This window comes from Barbus barbus (genome assembly GCF_936440315.1).
Source record: "Barbus barbus genome assembly, chromosome: 34".
In the NCBI taxonomy this organism is placed as follows: Eukaryota; Metazoa; Chordata; class Actinopteri; order Cypriniformes; family Cyprinidae; genus Barbus; species Barbus barbus.
This window is the reverse complement of record NC_136762.1, coordinates 22,879,926-22,901,946: the sequence shown is the minus strand read 5'-3', so window position 1 is coordinate 22,901,946 and position 22,021 is coordinate 22,879,926. Positions and strand designations below refer to the sequence as shown.

The window sequence follows — 22,021 nt, the reverse complement described above, 5'->3', positions numbered from 1 at the left end:
AAAAAAAAAAAAAAGTCCAATTCCGGTCGTCCTGAGAATCCGGTCCGGGTTTTGCTCCAATCCAGGATACCGCAGAATCCGGTCGTCCTGAGAATCCGGTCCGGGTTTTGCTCCAATCCAGGATACCGCAGAATCCGGTTTTCCTCGGAATCCGGTCCGGGTTTTGCTCCAATCCAGGAGACCGCAGAATCCGGTCGTCCTGAGAATCCGGTCCGGGTTTTGCTCCAATCCAGGATACCGCAGAATCCGGTTTTCCTCGGAATCCGGTCCGGGTTTTGCGCCAATCCAGGAGACCGCAGAATCCGGTCGTCCTCAGAATCCGGTCTGGGTTTTGCTCCAGTACATGATTTATGAAAATGTCCATCTGAAACACATGATTTTTTAAAACAATTTCAATTTGAAATACATGATTTTTGAAAATTATTTCCTTCTGAAATACCAGATTTTTTAAAACAATTTCCAATGTGAAATACATGATTTATGAAAATGTCCATCTGAAACACGATTTAAAAAAAAAATTCCATCTGAAATAAATGATTTATGAAAATGTCCATCTAAAATATATGATTTAAAAAAAAATTCCATCTGAAATACATAATTCATGAAAATGTCCATCTGAAATACATGATTTTTGAAAACAATTTCCATCTGAAATATAAGGTTTATGACAACGATTTATGAAAATGTCCATCTGAAACAGGGTTAGGGCTTAAAAAAAATTAAAACAAAGCCCAATTCCGATCGTCCGCAGAATCCGGTCCGGATTTTCCTCCAATCCAGGATACCGCAGAATCCGGTCGTCCTGAAAATCCGGTCTGGGTTTTGCTCCAGTACAGGATTTATGAAAATGTCCATCTGAAACACATGATTTTTAAAAACAATTTCCAATGTGAAATACATGATTTATGAAAATGTCCATCTGAAACACATGATTTAAAAAAAAAATTCCATCTGAAATACATGATTTATGAAAATGTCCATTTAAAACACTTGATTTTTGAAAACAATTTCCAATGTGAAATACATGATTTATGAAAATGTCCATCTGAAACATGATTTTTGAAAACAATTTCCATCTGAAATATATGGTTTATGACAACGATTTATGAAAATGTCCATCTGAAACAGGGTTAGGGCTTAAAAAAAAAAAAAAAAAAAAAAAATCCAATTCCGGTCGCCCTCAGAATCCGGTCCGGGTTTTGCTCCAATCCAGGATACCGCAGAATCCGGTCGTCCTGAGAATCCGGTCCGGGTCTTGCTCCAATCCAGGATACCGCAGAATCCGGTCGTCCTCGGATTCCGGTCCGGGTTTTGCTCCAATCCAGGAGACCGCAGAATCCGGTTGTCCTCAGAATCCGGTCCGGGTTTTGCGGCAATCCAGGAGACCGCAGAATCCGGTCGTCCTCAGAATCCGGTCTGGGTTTTGCTCCAGTACATGATTTATGAAAATGTCCATCTAAAATATATGATTTAAAAAAAAATTCCATCTGAAATACATGATTCATGAAAATGTCCATCTGAAACACATGATTTTTGAAAACAATTTCCATCTGAAATATATGGTTTATGACAACGATTTATGAAAATGTCCATCTGAAACAGGGTTAGGGCTTAAAAAAAAATTAAAACAAAGTCCAATTCCGGTCGTCTTCAGAATCCGGTCTGGGTTTTGCTCCAGTACATGATTTATGAAAATGTCCATCTGAAACACATGATTTTTTAAAACAATTTCCAATGTGAAATACATGATTTATGAAAATGTCCATCTGAAACACATGATTTAAAAAAATTATTCCATCTGAAATACATGATTTATGAAAATGTCCATCTAAAACACTTGATTTAAAAAACAAATTCCATCTGAAATACATGATTCATGAAAATGTCCATCTGAAACACATGATTTTTGAAAAAAAATTCCATCTGAAATATATGGTTTATGACAACGATTTATGAAAATGTCCATCTGAAACAGGGTTAGGGCTTAAAAAAAAAAAAAAGTCCAATTCCGGTCGTCCTCAGAATCCGGTCCGGGTTTAGCTCCAATCCAGGATACCGCAGAATCCGGTCGTCCTGAGAATCCGGTCCGGGTTTTGCTCCAATCCAGGATACCGCAGAATCCGGTCGTCCTGAGAATCCGGTCCGGGTTTTGCTCCAATCCAGGATACCGCAGAATCCGGTTTTCCTCGGAATCCGGTCCGGGTTTTGCTCCAATCCAGGATACCGCAGAATCCGTTCGTCCTGAAAATCCGGTCCGGGTTTTGCGCCAATCCAGGAGACCGCAGAATCCGGTCGTCCTCAGAATCCGGTCTGGGTTTTGCTCCAGTACATGATTTATGAAAATGTCCATCTGAAACATGATTTTTTAAAGCAATTTCCAATGTGAAATACATGATTTATGAAAATGTCCATCTGAAACACATGATTTAAAAAAAAATTCCATCTGAAATACATGATTTATGAAAATGTCCATCTAAAACACTTGATTTAAAAAACAAATTCCATCTGAAATAGATGATTCATGAAAATGTCCATCTGAAACACATGATTTTTGAAAAAAAATTCCATCTGAAATATATGGTTTATGACAACGATTTATGAAAATGTCCATCTGAAACAGGGTTAGGGCTTAAAAAAAAAAAAAAAACAGTCCAATTCCGGTCGTCCTCAGAATCCGGTCCGGGTTTTGCTCCAATCCAGGATACCGCAGAATCCGGTTTTCCTCGGAATCCGGTCCGGGTTTTGCTCCAATCCAGGATACCGCAGAATCCGGTCATCCTGAGAATCCGGTCCGGGTTTTGCTCCAATCCAGGAGACCGCAGAATCCGGTCGTCCTGAGAATCCGGTCCAGGTTTTGCTCCAATACATGATTTATGAAAATGTCCATCTGAAACACATGATTTTTTAAAACAATTTCAATTTGAAATACATGATTTTTGAAAATTATTTCCTTCTGAAATACCAGATTTTTAAAAACAATTTCCAATGTGAAATACATGATTTATGAAAATGTCCATCTGAAACACATGATTTTTGAAAAAAATTTCCATCTGAAATATATGGTTTATGACAACGATGTATGAAAATGTCCACCTGAAACAGGGTTAGGGCTTAAAAAAAAAAAAAAAAAAAATTCGGAATCCGGGATACCGCAGAATCCGGTCGTCCTGAGAATCCGGTCCGGGTTTTGCTCCAATCCAGGATACCGCAGAATCCGGTTTTCCTCGGAATCCGGTCTGGGTTTTGCTCCAATCCATGATACCGCAGAATACGGTCATCCTGAGAATCCGGTCCGGGTTTTGCTCCAATCCAGGAGACCGCAGAATCCGGTCGTCCTGAGAATCCGGTCCAGGTTTTGCTCCAATACATGATTTATGAAAATGTCCATCTGAAACACATGATTTTTTAAAACAATTTCAATTTGAAATACATGATTTTTAAAAACAATTTCCAATGTGAAATACATTATTTATGAAAATGTCCATCTGAAACACGATTTAAAAAAAAAATTCCATCTGAAATAAATGATTTATGAAAATGTCCATCTAAAATATATGATTTAAAAAAAAATTCCATCTGAAATACATAATTCATGAAAATGTCCATCTGAAACAGGGTTAGGGCTTAAAAAAAATTAAAACAAAGCCCAATTCCGATCGTCCGCAGAATCCGGTCCGGATTTTCCTCCAATCCAGGATACCGCAGAATCCGGTCGTCCTGAAAATCCGGTCTGGGTTTTGCTCCAGTACAGGATTTATGAAAATGTCCATCTGAAACACATGATTTAAAAAAAAAATCCATCTGAAATACATGATTCATGAAAATGTCCATCTGAAACACATGATTTTTGAAAACAATTTCCATCTGAAATATATGGTTTATGACAACGATTTTTGAAAATGTGCATCTGAAACAGGGTTAATGCTTAAAAAAAAAAAAAAAAAAAAAAAAAAAAAAAAAAAAAAAAAAAAAAATCCAATTCCGGTCGTCCTCAGAATCCGGTCCGGGTTTTGCTCCAATCCAGGATACCGCAGAATCCGGTCGTCCTGAGAATCCGGTCCGGGTCTTGCTCCAATCCAGGATACCGCAGAATCCGGTTTTCCTCGGAATCCGGTCCGGGTTTTGCTCCAATCCAGGATACCGCAGAATCCGGTCGTCCTGAGAATCCGGTCGTCCTCGGAATCCGGTCCGGGTTTTGCGCCAATCCAGGAGACCGCAGAATCCGGTCGTCCTCAGAATCCGGTCTGGGTTTTGCTCCAGTACATGATTTATGAAAATGTCCATCTGAAACACATGATTTAAAAAAATAATTCCATCTGAAATACATGATTTATGAAAATGTCCATCTAAAACACTTGATTTAAAAAACAAATTCCATCTGAAATACATGATTCATGAAAATGTCCATCTGAAACACATGATTTTTTAAAGCAATTTCCAATGTGAAATACATGATTTATGAAAATGTCCATCTGAAACACATGATTTAAAAAAATAATTCCATCTGAAATACATGATTTATGAAAATGTCCATCTAAAACACTTGATTTAAAAAACAAATTCCATCTGAAATACATGATTCATGAAAATGTCCATCTGAAACAGGGTTAGGGCTTAAATAAAAAAAAAAAAGTCAAATTCCGGTCGTCCTCAGAATCCGGTCCGGGTTTTGCTCCAATCCAGGATACCGCAGAATCCAGTCGTCCTGAGAATCCGGTCCGGGTTTTGCTCCAATCCAGGATACCGCAGAATCCGGTTTTCCTCGGAATCCGGTCCGGGTTTTGCTCCAATCCAGGATACCGCAGAATCCGGTCGTCCTGAAAATCCGGTCCGGGTTTTGCTCCAGTACATGATTTATGAAAATGTCCATCTGAAACACATGATTTTTTAAAACAATTTCCAATGTGTAATACATGATTTATGAAAATGTCCATCTGAAACACATGATTTTGTAAAGCAATTTCCAATGTGAAATACATGATTTATGAAAATGTCCATCTAAAACACTTGATTTAAAAAACAAATTCCATCTGAAATACATGATTCATGAAAATGTCCATCTGAAACAGGGTTAGGGCTTAAAAAAAAATTAAAACAAAGTCCAATTCCGGTCGTCTTCAGAATCCGGTCTGGGTTTTGCTCCAGTACATGATTTATGAAAATGTCCATCTGAAACACATGATTTTTTAAAGCAATTTCCAATGTGAAATACATGATTTATGAAAATGTCCATCTGAAACACATGATTTAAAAAAAAAATTCCATCTGAAATACATGATTTATGAAAATGTCCATCTGAAACACATGATTTTTGAAAACAATTTCCATCTGAAATATATGGTTTATGACAACGATTTATGAAAATGTCCATCTGAAACAGGGTTAGGCCATGATTTTTGAAAACAATTTCCATCTGAAATATATGGTTTATGACAACGATTTATGAAAATGTCCATCTGAAACAGGGTTAGGCCTTAAAAAAAAATTAAAACAAAGTCCAATTCCGGTCATCTTCAGAATCCGGTCTGGGTTTTGCTCCAGTACATGATTTATGAAAATGTCCATCTGAAACACATGATTTTTTAAAACAATTTCCAATGTGAAATACATGATTTATGAAAATGTCCATCTGAAACATGATTTAAAAAAAATATTCCATCTGAAATACATGATTTATTAAAATGTCCATCTAAAACACTTGATTTAAAAAACAAATTCCATCTGAAATACATGATTCATGAAAATGTCCATCTGAAACACATGATTTTTGAAAAAAAATTCCATCTGAAATATATGGTTTATGACAACGATGTAAGAAAATGTCCACCTGAAACAGGGTTAGGCCTTAAAAAAAAATTAAAACAAAGTCCAATTCCGGTCGTCCTCAGAATCCGGTCCGGGTTTTGCTCCAATCCAGGATACCGCAGAATCCGGTTTTCCTCGGAATCCGGTCCCGGTTTTGCTCCAATCCAGGATACCGCAGAATCCGGTCGTCCTGAAAATCCGGTCCGGGTTTTGCTCCAGTACATGATTCATGAAAATGTCCATCTGAAACACATGATTTTTGAAAAAAAATTCCATCTGAAATATATGGTTTATGACAACGATTTATGAAAATGTCCATCTGAAACACATGATTTTTTAAAACAATTTCAATTTGAAATACATGATTTTTGAAAATTATTTCCTTCTGAAATACCAGATTTTTAAAAACAATTTCCAATGTGAAATACATGATTTATGAAAATGTCCATCTGAAACACGATTTAAAAAAAAAATTCCATCTGAAATAAATGATTTATGAAAATGTCCATCTAAAATATATGATTTAAAAAAAAATTCCATCTGAAATACATAATTCATGAAAATGTCCATCTGAAACAGGGTTAGGGCTTAAAAAAAAATAAAACAAAGCCCAATTCCGATCGTCCGCAGAATCCGGTCCGGATTTTCCTCCAATCCAGGATACCGCAGAATCCGGTCGTCCTGAAAATCCGGTCTGGGTTTTGCTCCAGTACAGGATTTATGAAAATGTCCATCTGAAACACATGATTTTTAAAAACAATTTCCAATGTGAAATACATGATTTATGAAAATGTCCATCTGAAACACATGATTTAAAAAATAAATTCCATCTGAAATACATGATTTATGAAAATGTCCATCTAAAACACTTGATTTTTGAAAACAATTTCCAATGTGAAATACATGATTTATGAAAATGTCCATCTGAAACACATGATTTAAAAAAAAAAATCCATCTGAAATACATGATTCATGAAAATGTCCATCTGAAACTGGGTTAGGGCTTAAAAAAAAAAAACCAAAAAAGCAAAGTCCAATTCCGGTCGTCCTCAGAATCCGGTCCGGGTTTTGGTCCAATCCAGGATACCGCAGAATCCGGTCGTCCTGAGAATCCGGTCCGGGTTTTGCTCCAATCCAGGATACCGCAGAATTCCGCATAATTCGGTCGCCCTCAGAATCCGGTCGGGGTTTTGCTCCAGTACATGATTTATGAAAATGTCCATCTGAAACACATGATTTTTTAAAGCAATTCCCAATGAGAAATACATGATTTATGAAAATGTCCATCTTAAACACATGATTTAAAAAAAAATTGTATCTGAAATACATGATTTATGAAAATGTCCATCTAAAATATATGATTTAAAAAAAAAAATTCCATCTGAAATACATGATTCATGAAAATGTCCATCTGAAACACATGATTTTTTTAAAACAATTTCCAATGTGAAATACATGATTTATGAAAATGTCCATCTGAAACACATGATTTAAAAAAATAATTCCATCTGAAATACATGATTCATGAAAATGTCCATCTGAAACACATGATTTTTGAAAACAATTTCCATCTGAAATATATGGTTTATGACAACGATTTATGAAAATGTCCATCTGAAATAGGGTTAGGGCTTAAAAAGAAAAAAAAAAAAAAAAAAGTCCAATTCCGGTCGTCCTCAGAATCCGGTCCGGGTTTTGCTCCAATCCAGGATACCGCAGAATCCGGTCGTCCTGAGAATCCGGTCTGGGTTTTGCTCCAATCCAGGATAACTTGCTCTGCGAAAAAGGTCCAAAACATGAACATCTGTCTTCGGTATTGCATGTAACATTACATGTCATGAAAAATAAAAAAATTTTCATGTGCTTAATATTATCTCTTAAAATTGCATAAAACACCTTTCTGTTACTGAGAATGAAGCTTTTCAGCATCTGTGGCCTTGCTTTCTCGTCATTTGATTAGTTGCATTAAACAAAGCATTAGCATTCTTACAAGCTCTAAAATAGTGATTCTGTGTATGGAAGCACTAACATGACTTGCTCTGCAAAAAAAGCTCTAACACATGAAAATATGTCTTCTGCTTTGCAAATAACTACATTTCATGAGAAAGAAACATCTTTCATGTGCTTAACCTAATCATCTGAATCAACTAATTAACTCTAAACACCTGCAAAAGATTCCTGAGGCTTTTAAAAACTCCCAGCCTGGTTCATTACTCAAAACCGCAATCATGGGTAAGACTGCCGACCTGACTGCTGTCCAGAAGGCCATCATTGACACCCTCAAGCAAGAGGGTAAGACACAGAAAGAAATTTCTGAACGAATAGGCTGTTCCCAGAGTGCTGTATCAAGGCACCTCAGTGGGAAGTCTGTGGGAAGGAAAAAGTGTGGCAGAAAACGCAGCACAACGAGAAGAGGTGACCGGACCCTGAGGAAGATTGTGGAGAAGGACCGATTCCAGACCTTGGGGGACCTGCGGAAGCAGTGGACTGAGTCTGGAGTAGAAACATCCAGAGCCACCGTGTACAGGCGTGTGCAGGAAATGGGCTACAGGTGCCGCATTCCCCAGGTCAAGCCACTTTTGAACCAGAAACAGCGGCAGAAGCGCCTGACCTGGGCTACAGAGAAGCAGCACTGGACTGTTGCTCAGTGGTCCAAAGTACTTTTTTCGGATGAAAGCAAATTTTGCATGTCATTCGGAAATCAAGGTGCCAGAGTCTGGAGGAAGGACTGGGGAGAGGGAAATGCCAAAACGCCTGAAGTCCAGTGTCAAGTACCCACAGTCAGTGATGCTGGTGTTGGTCCACTGTGTTTTATCAAGGGCAGGGTCAATGCAGCTAGCTATCAGGAGATTTTGGAGCACTTCATGCTTCCATCTGCTGAAAAGCTTTATGGAGTTGAAGATTTCATTTTTCAGCACGACCTGGCACCTGCTCACAGTGCCAAAACCACTGGTAAATGGTTTACTGACCATTGTATTACTGTGCTCAATTGGCCTGCCAACTCTCCTGACCTGAACCCCATAGAGAATCTGTGGGATATTGTGAAGAGAAAGTTGAGAGACGCAAGACCCAACACTCTGGATGAGCTTAAGGCCGCTATCGAAGCATCCTGGGCCTCCATAACACCTCAGCAGTGCCACAGGCTGATTGCCTCCATACCACGCCGCATTGAAGCAGTCATTTCTGCAAAAGGATTCCCGACCAAGTATTGAGTGCATAACTGAACATAATTATTTGAAGGTTGACTTTTTTTGTATTAAAAACACTTTTCTTTTATTGGTCGGATGAAATATGCTAATTTTTTGAGATAGGAATTTTGGGTTTTCATGATCTGTATGCCAAAATCATCAATATTAAAACAATAAAAGGCTTGAACTACTTCAGTTGTGTTGTAATGAATCTAAAATATATGAAAGTCTAATGTATCAGTACATTACAGAAAATAATGAACTTTATCACAATATGCTAATTTTTTTAAAAGGACCTGTATATACACACGCACACACACACATACACATACACATATACATGCATACACATACATACACATGCACACGCATACACATACACATACACACACATACACTCACACCCATACACACATATACATGCACATGCATACACATACATACACATACATACTGTGACGAGTCGGCTGCCTCCCCCCTGTCCATCATCACCACCCCATCCCATATTCGCCGCCCTTCACCAGGCTCCCGACAGGAGTGGGTGTGTGAGAGAGGAGGGGTGCTGAAACAGCCAGGGCTGGCGGCGTGTGATGAGGCGCACCTGACGTGAATAGAGCCTCATCACCGCCGCCGTTAAATGCCGAACGCGCCTCTCCTCGGGAGACCGGTCTCTTCCCCGTGCATGCACGCTGGTGTCCTCGTGGGTCCAGGAAAGGGAGCGTAGAGGGAACTACCCGCCGCCGCCAGAGACGCGAGCGGCCGGACCCGCAGTCCGGCCGACACCGCAGCCGCGATACGGCCGTCGGGCGAAGACGCCGGGCCGTGGAATCCCGTCGAGCACCCGGGGATCAAGGAGTTGGACGAAGCCGCCACAGAAGCCGCCGTCACCCGCGCCCCGGGACCTCCAGACGGGAGCGCTGCGGCCGCCGGACTCCGCCCCTTACCTGGACCCTTCCCTCCTGAACACTGCCCTCCTTCACGAGCCCCGCAGCACAACGAGGACACCAGATCCCTGTTTATTTTGGACACTTTTCCCCCTTTGGACACTTTATTTTGAATATTTTGTTGAATAAAAACCTCTCCGAGGCTTGACGCCACGCCCACTGTGTCTGTCGTTGGCTCCTCCCGCCACAATACACACACACACACACACACACACACACACACACACACACACACACGTTATTTGCAAAGCAGAAGACAGATTATAATGTGTTAGTGCTTTTTTGCAGAGCAAGTCATGTAAGAGTTCAATGCATAGAATCCACTTGTTTTGAGCTTGTAAGAACACTAATGCTGTGTTTAGTGCAACTAAGCAAATTAACAGAAAGCAAGGCCACACATGCTGTTCAGCTTCTTTCTCAGTGAGAGAAAGTTGTTTTAAGCAATTTTAAGAGTAAAGCTTAAGAACATGAAAGTGTTTTCTTTCTCATGAAATGTAATGTTACTAGCAATACTGAAGACAGATTTTCATGTTTTGGACCTTCTTGCAGAGCAAGTCATGTAAGAGTTCAATGCATAGAATCCACTAGTTTAGATCTTCTAAGAACGCTAATGGTTTGTTTAGTGCAACTAAGCAAATGAAGAGAAAGCAAGGCCACAGATGCTGAAAAGCTTCTTTCTCAGTGAGAGAAAGTTGTTTATGCTATATTAAGAGTAAAGCTTAAGCACACGAAAGTGTTTTCTTTCTTATGAAACGTAATCTTATTTGCAATTCAGAGGACATATTTTCATATTTTGGAGTTTTTTTGCAGAGCAAGTCATGTTAGTGCTTCCATACACAGACTCACTAGTTTAGAGCTTGTAAGAACGCTAATGCTGTGTTTAGTGCAACAAATCAAATGAATGGAAAGCAAGGCCACAGATGCAATTAAAAGCTTCCATCTCAGTGAGAGAAAGATTTTTTTGCAATTTTAAGGGTAAAGCTTAAGTATATGAAAGATGTTTCTTTCTCATGAAATGTAATGTTATTTGCAAAGCAGAAGACAGATTGTCATGTTTTGGAGGTTTTTTGTAGAGCAAGTCATGTAAGAGTTCAATACATAGAATCCACTTGTTTTGAGCTTCTAAGAACACTAATGCTGTGTTTAGTGCAACTAAGTAAATTAACAGAAGCAAGGCCACACATGTTGAAAAGCTTCTTTCTCAGTGAAAGAAAGTTGTTTTATGCAATTTTAAGAGTAAAGCTTCAGAACATGAAAGATGTTTCTTTCTCATGAAATGTAGTTATTTGCAAAGCAGAAGACATATTTTCATGTGTTAGAGCTTTTTTTGCAGAGCAAGTCATGTTAGTGCTTCCATACACAGAATCACTATTTTAGAGCTTGTAAGAATGCTAATGCTTTGTTTAGTGCAACTAAGCAAATGAAGAGAAAGCAAGGCCACAAATTCAATTAAAAGCTTCTATCTCAGTGAGAGAATGTTGTTTTATGCAATTTTAAGAGTTTAGCTTAAGCACATGAAAGATGTTTCTTTCTCATGAAATGTAGTTATTTGCAAAGCAGAAGACATATTTTCATGTGTTAGAGCTTTTTTTGCAGAGCAAGTCATGTTAGTGCTTCCATACACAGAATCACTATTTTAGAGCTTGTAAGAATGCTAATGCTTTGTTTACTGCAACTAAGCAAATGAAGAGAAAGCAAGGCCACAGATGCTGAAAAGCTTCATTCTCAGTGACAAAGTTGTTTTATGGAATTTTAAGAGAAAAGCTTAATCACATGAAAAAAAAATATTTTTCATAAAATGTAATGTTATTTGCAATACAGAAGAAAGATGTTCATGCTTTGGGAGCTTTTTTAAAGAGCAAGTCATGTGAGAGTTTCAATACACAGAAACACTAGTTTAGAGATTCTAAGAACACTAATGCTGTTTTTACTGCAACAAAGCAAATGAAGGGAAAGCAAGGCCACAGATGCTTTATTCATATATATATATATATATATATATATATATATATATATATATATATATATATATATATATATATATATATATATATATATATATATATATATATATATATATATATACACACATACACATATACACACACATACATATACACACACACACACACAAATACATACATACACATGCATACACATACTGGTTTTTGTGAGTTACCAGGACACTGCAGCCCAAACAGGTGTGTTGGTGTATTAGGGGGACACCCCTTTTCACTTGCTGTACAGAGATGTGGTGAAGATCAAAAAATCTATTTTGACCCATACAACACAGATTTCACTTTAAAGTTTGTTTACACAAAACACAACCTGTAATGTAACAATCTGAAAATATACACAATTATGAGGACAATTTATAATTTGATACACTATGACACAAAACAGTATTAGGAGAACTAACGTGATTTCTAAGGACACTAGCTATACAACACACAAAAGTGTTATTTGAGTGTATTAACGGGACATACCTGATATACGAGGACCAATGGTTTAACACATACACATTAGTGAAGACTGTGTATTAAAGGGACATACCTGATATATGAGGACCAATGGTTTAACACATACACATTAGTGAAGAATGTGTATTAAAGGGACATACCTGATATACGAGGACCAATGGTTTAACACATACACATTAGTGAAGACTGTGTATTAAAGGGACATACCTGATATACGAGGACCAATGGTTTAACACATACACATTAGTGAAGACTGTGTATTAAAGGGACATACCTGATATACGAGGACCAATGGTTTAACACATACACATTAGTGAAGACTGTGTATTAAAGGGACATACCTGATATACGAGGACCAATGGTTTAACACATACACATTAGTGAAGAATGTGTATTAAAGGGACATACCTGATATACGAGGACCAATGATCAGACTCTGGACACGGTGCACGCATTGTGGAAGTATGTAAAATATTTTTGTATAGTGCTCTAAATATGCAACCTTACCTTTTATAGTGTGTATTCAAGGATCTACTATTTGGGAGTGACATAAGGGATTGTCTGTCTATCTTTCTATCGATCTATACACAATGTAAATCTAGCCGGTTGTTTGCAGAAAAACCCAGACTGAGTGATCATATTTAAGCGAAGAAACAACATTCAAACAAGCGATGCAGACATATGCAGTATATCTGTGAACAAGGAGCAAAGTTTAATTTGTTCTTGTTTACAGCAACATTACAGTAGTTGCCCTTAATATTTTACATCACAAGATAATTTTGTTTATAAAGAAATATCCTGTGTGTACTGTGTGTAATGAAAAAAAACAAACGCTCTTACTGAAAGTGTAAAGAGGAGAACTTAAATTAACAGTTAAACTAAACATTGCTGAAAGCATATTGAATCCATCAACAAACTTCAACAGCAGAAGAATATTCCGCTAACATATAAACAAAAAGTAAAAAACAAAAACACCTAATGAGACTGTTTCTTTTTTAGGGTTAAGCCGCGATTCCTGACAAAATCCCTAATGTTTTGGACCGTGCGAGTAGCCAAAGCTGGATGCTCAGCATTCTTGCACTGCTGGCATTCAATTTTAGAGCCGAGTTTACCCCTTGCTATGTGGTCGCGGAAATGCCTCTGTACTGCTGCAATTTCAGTTGGAGACCAGGTTCGTTTCTGCTTCCTTTGAACATCTTCCAGACATTTTTCAGCAGAAGTTTCGTGATTCCCTACAAAAGAGGAAAACAGGTACCTGAACCCTGGGGTAAACACTATGACGGCCAGAGCTCATCTCCCTCTTCTCCCAACCAGCCACACTCTTACCAACCCTTGTCTTTAGTCAAGTCTTGTTGTATAGATCACTAATCCGTAAGAGTAAAAAAAATGATGGGCTGCATGTTTTCATTAAACATGTTTGCTTTAATAATAGGAGCAATTTATTTATTACGTTTTTTTGTGTTACCATCCTTGTAAAATTGGTTTTAACGGTTGGCCCAATGTTACATTCCTCATATATCAAATATCAAGTTGTAAGTAAAAGAATGAAATTAAAGACCTAACTTCATGGTTGCTTATTTCCTAATATAGATTTAGGCCTGTCACAATAATCAATATATCGACATCTCAATATATTGCACAATAAATGTACATGACCTCAATTTTTGGTAATGGAATATATCACCCATTATATTTACATAAAAAAACCCAAAAACATAAAAAACATTAAACAGGGATTGTGTTTCTCAGCAATAGTGTGTATATTATCTTACTTTTCAGAGGAAAAAAAAGGAAAAATCTGTAGATGGAAAAATCTCCATAAAAGTTCTTCGTGCATTTGTCTTTTTTCTATTTTTAAGAAAATGTGTATTTACTATTTATTCGAGTTTAAGGTATCTAATATTTGGACACTTAATTTTCATGACCTAAATAATTTAATAATTAAATGTTTGTTTGTCAATTGAAAGTGTGTGGCCTTCTTGCATTATTATGCTGTTATATTATGATTATACATTCACTGGAATAAAATGGTCTTAAAATGACAATAATATCACTTATCGCAATTATTTACAGGGCAATATATCGACCAACAAAAAGTTATCATGACAGGCCTATATAGATTAGTAGTTAAAAACATTTTATTCTCATCATACCTTGAGATGAGCCTCCAAAGGAAGAGTCAATATCTGTGAATAGACAAATAAAACACTATAACAGTAGTATTGCTTGGTCTGCATGAATTGAATCAAACCTCAGTGGATACGCTGGCTGAGTGAGGTAGATGCTCATACCATCTGAGGTGCCTGGAGGGTTCACAACAGGCTGCCTAGCTTTCTTCACTCCTGTGGTATGAATAGTATGGCTCAAAATAAAGGTTCTGATGGAACATACTCAAACATTTCATCAATTATTCTACACATTTAAGTGGAAACTGTAAATCTCTTGCAAAAAAAAATCCTCCTTTACTATAAAAACAGCTAAAATGATTGACAGAATTCCCTAGTACAGTGTTCTTTCTTTATATGATTGTGTGCTTTTACCAGGTTGTTCATGCTCTTCCCTCCTGCTGTGATATTTGTCCTTCATGCAATGATCTTTAAAAAAAAATAAAAATAATTCAAAAACATGGTAACACTTTATGGCAAGTGTGAATCTCATGAATTATCAGGAACTAACATGAGCTCAAAGTCTTTCATTCATGACTTCATTCATGACCTTAAGATGAGTACATCATCATGATTTATATTTATTATGCATGTTCATGATGTTTTCATTGTTCACAAAAAACAAGATCTTTACTATACATTGTAGATAAACCTATGCTTATGCTACATACTACAAAATACAAAAAAAGCATTTTGTGCATGTAAGACTACTTGAATTATTAAAAGGAATATAGAAAAATAATCAATATTACCTCATGCATGCATACAAGCTAGAACAGTATCTCAATTAATGTGAGAACGCATGTTTTTCATTAAATATGATATATCAATCATGTTCATGTCTTCTTCATAGTAGCCTGCAGGTATATTGACCGAGCACAACACTGGCCAATCACAGCACAGAGTATGCAAATGTTGTTGACATCCAAATATTAGACTGTATATATATCACTCATTCAGGGAGGTGCGGTCAGGGTAGGCAGGGTAGGCAGTGCCTCACCAATGTTGACATTACATTTATTAATTCCAAGAGCTTTATTAATTAACCTCAAACCACGTTATTAATTGCATTTATTTTATTCCAAATATTATTTTTTGTAACAAAGTTTTTCAGGAATACACATAATATACTCATTTTGCCATTGTTTGCTCCTAAAAACCATTGTTTCATGCAGGAAATTCAAGGCCATGGCCATTGAGGCAGAGGTTAGCAGTGCCTCTTTGGTCCATAGAACGTAGTTTACGTAGATTTGCGCATGCGCAATCAGTTCTCATGCTGTCTTGAATTATCAACATTGAGGCAGAGACCGAGCTTGCTTCATGTCACGTGATCCACTCGCTCTCACTCAATCCGCGTTTCCCGATACTAGCATCTAGCGGCGCCTAGCGTTGGCTGTCAACTCATGAAATTGAGTAATACACCCAACAAAGAGGACTTTTACAACAAAGTAATTGACAGCTTTGTCCAGAGGGATAGACGTATGGACTTCGTCTACAAATAAAAGTAAGCACCCCCTTTAAAACGTAAACCATTCATTTATTTATATATTTTTTAAAACCCGTATATTGGCTTGTGTGTGTTGTCTGATGGTGGGCTATAGGCCTGCTGTGCGCTGACACCAAAATGTTCTCTCTTCCATCACCTCTGCCACATTTGTACTGTATGTCTATCTGTGCGATTATGGTGCATTTCGTAAGGGTTAAAATGCTGTTTTCTAGTTCTCTTTTTTTAATCCTGGTGCGCCGTCGTCAGATGCTCATTGCGTGTCGGTGTGTGCGCCTAGCGCAGTTTGTAGGAGCGAATAAGCTGTTTTTGTACTTTAAAGCTGTACTGCTGACACAATGTTTTCTGACTGTAGCCTATTCAAATCCTGGTGCGCCGTCACCAGACCAATAGCGTGTGTGTGGCTGTCTGTGCGCGTTTGCGCATTTTGAAGGAGTGACTAGGCTGCTTGTCGGTTCGCTGACACCGCGCCGCTTCCCTCTCTTACTGTGTCCCGCACAAAACATTTGTTTGTTGTATAAGTCATCATAAGATAGATGTGTCCATTAATTTGATTATTAGATTTGATTGTGCATTAGCCTCACACATGACTGACTTTGCTGTATGCAGGCAGCGATGTGATGATGCCTGATATGAACTTGGGTTGCTACATTAACTGAATGAATATATGAACATATATGCCACATTGATAGGTCACAGCCTACCCATGACAAGATTTCACCGCACGTTACTGCACTCATTCTTTACACAGTGCAGAGATTGTGAATACAACGGCTAAACAAAATTTGGTTGCAACAATCAGGATAAGCACAAGTAATTACCATTCTGATTAGCTGTCGTAACCACAATCTCTCTGCACCGTGTAAACAAATAAGTGACGTATACACAAGACAGAATACTACTATGCCAGAGCATGTATTTGGTTTAGTCTGTGCATGTTTTTTGACTCTCAAAGCCATGGGACCCATTGACTGCCATGACTGAAATACTGCAACGGTTTGAGTTAAAAATCTTTGTGTTCTACTGAAGAAACAAAGTCATCTACATCACTGACTCCTGGGGGTAAGCAGTTAAACATCACATTTTCATTTCTGGGTGAACTATCGCTTTAATAACACACTGTTTATCAGTATTCCAGAGGACCAAGTTACCACTTTACTAGAGGTGTCACACGATGAGGTAATGAGAAATTAATGCTTAGTTTATGATGACTACTCTATTTGTCAACAGAATTCACATACTCTGTGCTGTGATTGGCCAGTGTTGGGGGTCTGTCCATTTACCTGCAGGCTGCTATGAAGAAGACATAAACGTGCTTGATAACTCCTATCATAATTAATGAAAAACATTAGTTCTCACATTAATTACTGTTACTGATATACTGTTCTAACCTGTATGCATGCATGAGGTAATGTGGATTTTTTTATATTCCTTTAATAATTCAAGTAGTCTCACTTGTAGTAAATAATACTTCTTTGAATCATGTACCATAAGCATAGCTTTATCCATAATGGATATTAAAAATCTTGTTTTCTGTGAAAAAGAAAACGTCATAGTCATGCATAATAACCTATTAATCATGATGATGTACTCATCTTAGTGAATGTCTTAAGGTGTTTTTTTTTTATCTATGACGTCATGAATAAAAGACTTTGAACTCATGCTAGTTCCTGATAATTGAGATATTAATGGATGAAGTAATTCATAATTCTCCATTAATTTATGCATTCATTCAAGGTAATTTATGTACCCCTACTGTAAAGTGTTATAATATTCTATAATATACAATATTCTAATTTAAGCAATCAAAAGCAATCTAAACTGAATTTTAAACATTTATGGCACTCATTTTGGTTTCAAAAGTATATATACATACGGTACTGTGCAAAAGTCTTAGGCCACTAGTATTTTCACCCTAAAAAAAATAAATAAATACATAAAAAATAAATAAAAGTTATTTCGGTTATTTCTATCTTTTGCGGTAGCGAAATATCAGTTTACATTTACAAATATTATTTTTGTCATTAATTGTAATAATTCAGTGAGATTATTGTCTGCACAAGGAGTCTGATAACAGCCAGTGCTCCACACAGCGATCTGATCATCATCAGTCTGTCTGGAATGACTTGAAGTAACAGAACAAACTGAGACAGACTAAATCCAGAAGAACTGTGGCAACATCTCCAAGATGAAGAAGAAAACCTACCTGCAAAGCTACAGTACTGTTCAAAGTTTTAGGCACTTGTGTAAAAATGCTGTAAAATGAGGATGCTTTCAAATGAATGCCATAAATAGATTTCATTTATCAATTAACTTCTATTAACTAAATCAAATAAATATTTGGTATTACAGCTTTTGGTAAAACAGCTTCTGTTCTGAGGTACACTTGCCCATAGTTTTTCAGGTAGCTTTTTTTTTTTGTTCGTGAAAATACTAGTGGCCTAAGACTTTTGCACAGTACTGTATGTGGGTTTGAAGTTAAAGTTTTAGTCTTGTCATACCTTGAGATGGGCCTCCTAAGGCAGGGTCAATATCTGTGAATAGAAAAATAAAATACTATAACAAACAGCAGCAGTGCTTGCTCAATATGAATTATGCTTCTATAACATCTCTGAACTACTGTATAATGTTTTGGTGCATCATATGGTGCACTTCTTACACTGACTTTACTGATTTGATGTTTGTATGTTTATGTGCTTTTACCTGTTTCTGTTTGGGTCTGTGGATGCACCTCCTCAGCATCACTGTCTTCACTATGTTCCGAATCAGAAAAGTCTAACTTGTCTAAAATAAAATTTGAGTATCAAGTAAGCTTAACATTGCTAACGTTAAGAGTAAAAATAGAAGACACAGTGATAACTAATATTTGGTTAACATTACATTGTTAAGATCTATGGTCTGTATGTTAGGGATTGTCTTTAGAATATAAATATACTTACAGTAAACTTTAAAACGTCATTTGTAACAACTTTAGTAGCATTACCTTCAATTTCAATTTCTTCTAGGGTTTTGCCCTGGAGATTTGAAAGAGTCTTTCTCCATAGCGAGGAGTAACTTTGATATCTTGGCCAGCTGGGTTGTAGCCTCTGGAAGTCGATAGTATTCTCTGTGCACACGAATATCGTGGCCCAAGAAGTCCGCAACTTGGTCCAACTCGTGGTTTTTCAGGTTAAGCACCTGCGATAAAGTTGCCACATGTTTGCGCAGTTGGGTCGACCGGAGGAGTTCCGGGTTTTGTGCACCACACTCGCGTGCATAGATCCTCAGACAGTCTTGTCCTCTATAAAAACTCAAACAGCTTGGTCGAGCAAACAGGAATTGGTTATCTTCAGGGACTCCACACTCCCTTCTTCTGCTTATGAGGAGCTTTAAGGCATCAACCATGTCTGGCGACAGCAAAACTGCCACTTTTCGTCCTCTTTTACCCCTAATTTCCACCCGACTGAAATGTGTACAAAGTTTTCGTTCAAACTTTGTTAGCCCAACAGCAACATCTTTGTGTAGGGGAGCTGTGTCCCTCTCTAGAAAACCTTTGAGTTGCATTTTTGCAACCTCTCCTCCACGTCGCCGGTTGAACAGTATTATTTTTGCAAGAGTTGCTTTGCATAGGTCGCCATAGACTTGTGCTGATGGCATCTGTTTCACGTTCTCAGAGGCTAAATCAACAACCTTTTCAAGATGCTGATGAAGACATTGTACATCCTCTGTGAAAGGGAGGGTAGATGGCTTGTTAAAGCGCCCCTCATTCAAGGTGGTCAAAGCTGTGTGGGAAACGAGTTCAGACCACTTTGCATCATACAGTTTTTTGAATGCTTGGGTTGAGTTTATCCCTTCATCATCTTCTGCCATTAGAGCTCTGCAATGTACAATGTCACATATCTTATTCAGTGAGTGGCCCAACTTAAGGGCAAGGCTTGGAGTCTGGAATGAGTGTTTTCCATCATCAAACCCAGATACCCACTTGACAGCCTGGATAACCACATTGAAATTTGCAGGTCTTACAGCATCTTCAAGAGTCTGTACAGAAAATTCCTTTCTCAGAATCAGCAGAAGTCTTCCAACTTCCCGGAGCTTCTGTCGAATATAGTCATATTTGGTGGGATCCTGCCCATGTTTATTGTAAAATGACTGGGCCAGCTGAAGGATACAGAAGTCACTCCGCACAGCAGCAGAGATCTCATCATCTTTCATCACAGTCAACAGCTTCCAAACACCTTGTGATATTTGTTGACAGAGGGCTACATTAGACATTGTTGCTAGAGACAAGACCCTAGTTCTTCCTGGCACTGCCTGATCTTCCACTGGTTTGGAAAGACAATTTCGAACGTGTCTCCAGAGATCCCTTCGGAGAAACATTGCATGGCAATACATACAATGCACATAATCTTTTGAATCATATCTTTTCTTTGGCTTACGTCTGAGTTTTAACAATCCAGTCCCATTCGCTAAAACATCTGCATTGTGTTCATAGTTTCCTTTGTTCTGCAGTTTGTTCAGAAGTTTTTGACGTTCTTTGGTATGTTTTGGTAGAGCCAAAGCCCGAGCAACATCGACATTTGAATTCTCATGGACTTTTAAGTGCCGTGTAAATTTTGACTGCGGTTTTCCACAAATGTAGCAGTAACTCTTCTTGTTTATTGAAGAGGATATACTTGAAGATTGTAAAGATGGATCTTCCCCTGTGCCTGTGATATCCTCAACAGTGTTTTCAGTATTTGCAACGCTTACATCGCTGTGAACTTCCGATATTTGTACTTGTTTGACATTTCAAGCTGTGCTGTGCAGACTGGAACTTTTGGGAGTGAATCTTTACCTATGACGCTCTCTTGGCATGGTCTGCCATTTTGAATTTCTGCAGAAGATTTGATGCAGAACACTTCAGTATTGTTATTGTTTAAGAGTTTTTCTGGAGACGATATGCTTGCATCTGAACTTTCTGAGACAGAATTAGGTACATAGTCCTGATCGGACATGTTCCATGCATCGGAATCCTGAAATAGTAAACATATATTTTTGTACATACTCAGAAAGTTTCATTGTAAGGAAGAAAATTGCTGAAAATTAAAACATATCTGACTATTCAATAAATCATACTTACGGATGTTGAGGGGTCAGGTTTGGGCTTCACATTTTTCTCATAGCAAGTTTTATGCCAGAAGCGGGAACAAACTAGATTGAGCATATAATAAAAAAGGTTGGTTTCATTTGATTAAAATGTGATTCAAGAAAATATGCTTTAAAAAGTGATAGGTAAAACAGTGAGAGATGATCAGTGTGGTTGAAAGTGTGGCTATAAGATGGAAGAGAACAGAGATAGGAGAAGACTAATACAAATATGAATAGATTACACAATTACACAGGCAGATAGACTGAGAAAGAAAGAAAGAAAGAAAGAAAGAAAGAAAGAAAGAAAGAAAGAAAGAAAGAAAGAAAGGTCAGCTTTTTCAAGCTAATTTAAAGATACATTTAGAATGTCAAGATTACACAGTTTTAGGGTTTCAATGGTAAAACATTTTTAAAAATATTAAAATTTTCAGAACAAAATACTTACCCTTACATCTCACACCAGCCCACTTAAAAGTGGAATAAGGACCACTACAACAATCACATTTATTAGGGCCCAAGCCAGTAAGGCGCAGGGCCCTATTGTTCCCCTAAGGATTATTATTATTTTTTTTTTTTATTTTTTTTTTTATTTTTTTTATTTCGACTATCCGGGTACTTTTGGGGGCCTTAACGTGCCCGAAAACTCTTGAAAATTGGCACACACATTGGAACCTGCGGCCATTAGGACGCCGCTGAGGCTGGGACCCGGGCGTGGCACAGGGGCTCTACGGCGCCCCCTGCAAAATTGTCAGAAAGCTTGATGTATAGCTCACACATACTTGCACGTATTCATATGAAACTCGGTACACATATAGAACTCATTGAGCTG

The 22,021-nt window shown here is 37.7% G+C and overlaps 1 protein-coding gene across 2 annotated transcripts; it reads right to left on the bottom strand.

The window, feature by feature from the left end:
• Positions 1-13,107: 13,107 nt before the first annotated feature.
• On the bottom strand, positions 13,108-21,271 carry LOC306854006 (uncharacterized protein). 2 transcript variants are annotated; one of them, XM_079391777.1, is made up of 8 exons: positions 21,185-21,271; positions 19,070-21,077; positions 18,790-18,870; positions 18,588-18,620; positions 14,958-15,011; positions 14,709-14,759; positions 14,571-14,603; positions 13,108-13,649 (listed from the first exon to the last, which is right to left on the bottom strand). In XM_079391777.1, the coding sequence occupies exons 5-8, from the start codon at positions 15,001-15,003 to the stop codon at positions 13,393-13,395; spliced, it is 387 nt and encodes a 128-aa protein (XP_079247903.1). In that variant the 5' UTR covers positions 15,004-15,011; positions 18,588-18,620; positions 18,790-18,870; positions 19,070-21,077; positions 21,185-21,271; the 3' UTR covers positions 13,108-13,392. The 2 variants fall into 2 exon arrangements, 1 of the variants encoding a protein (XP_079247903.1); XR_013782795.1 differs by lacking the exon at positions 21,185-21,271 and having other exon boundaries at positions 19,070-20,304.
• Positions 21,272-22,021: the final 750 nt, after the last annotated feature.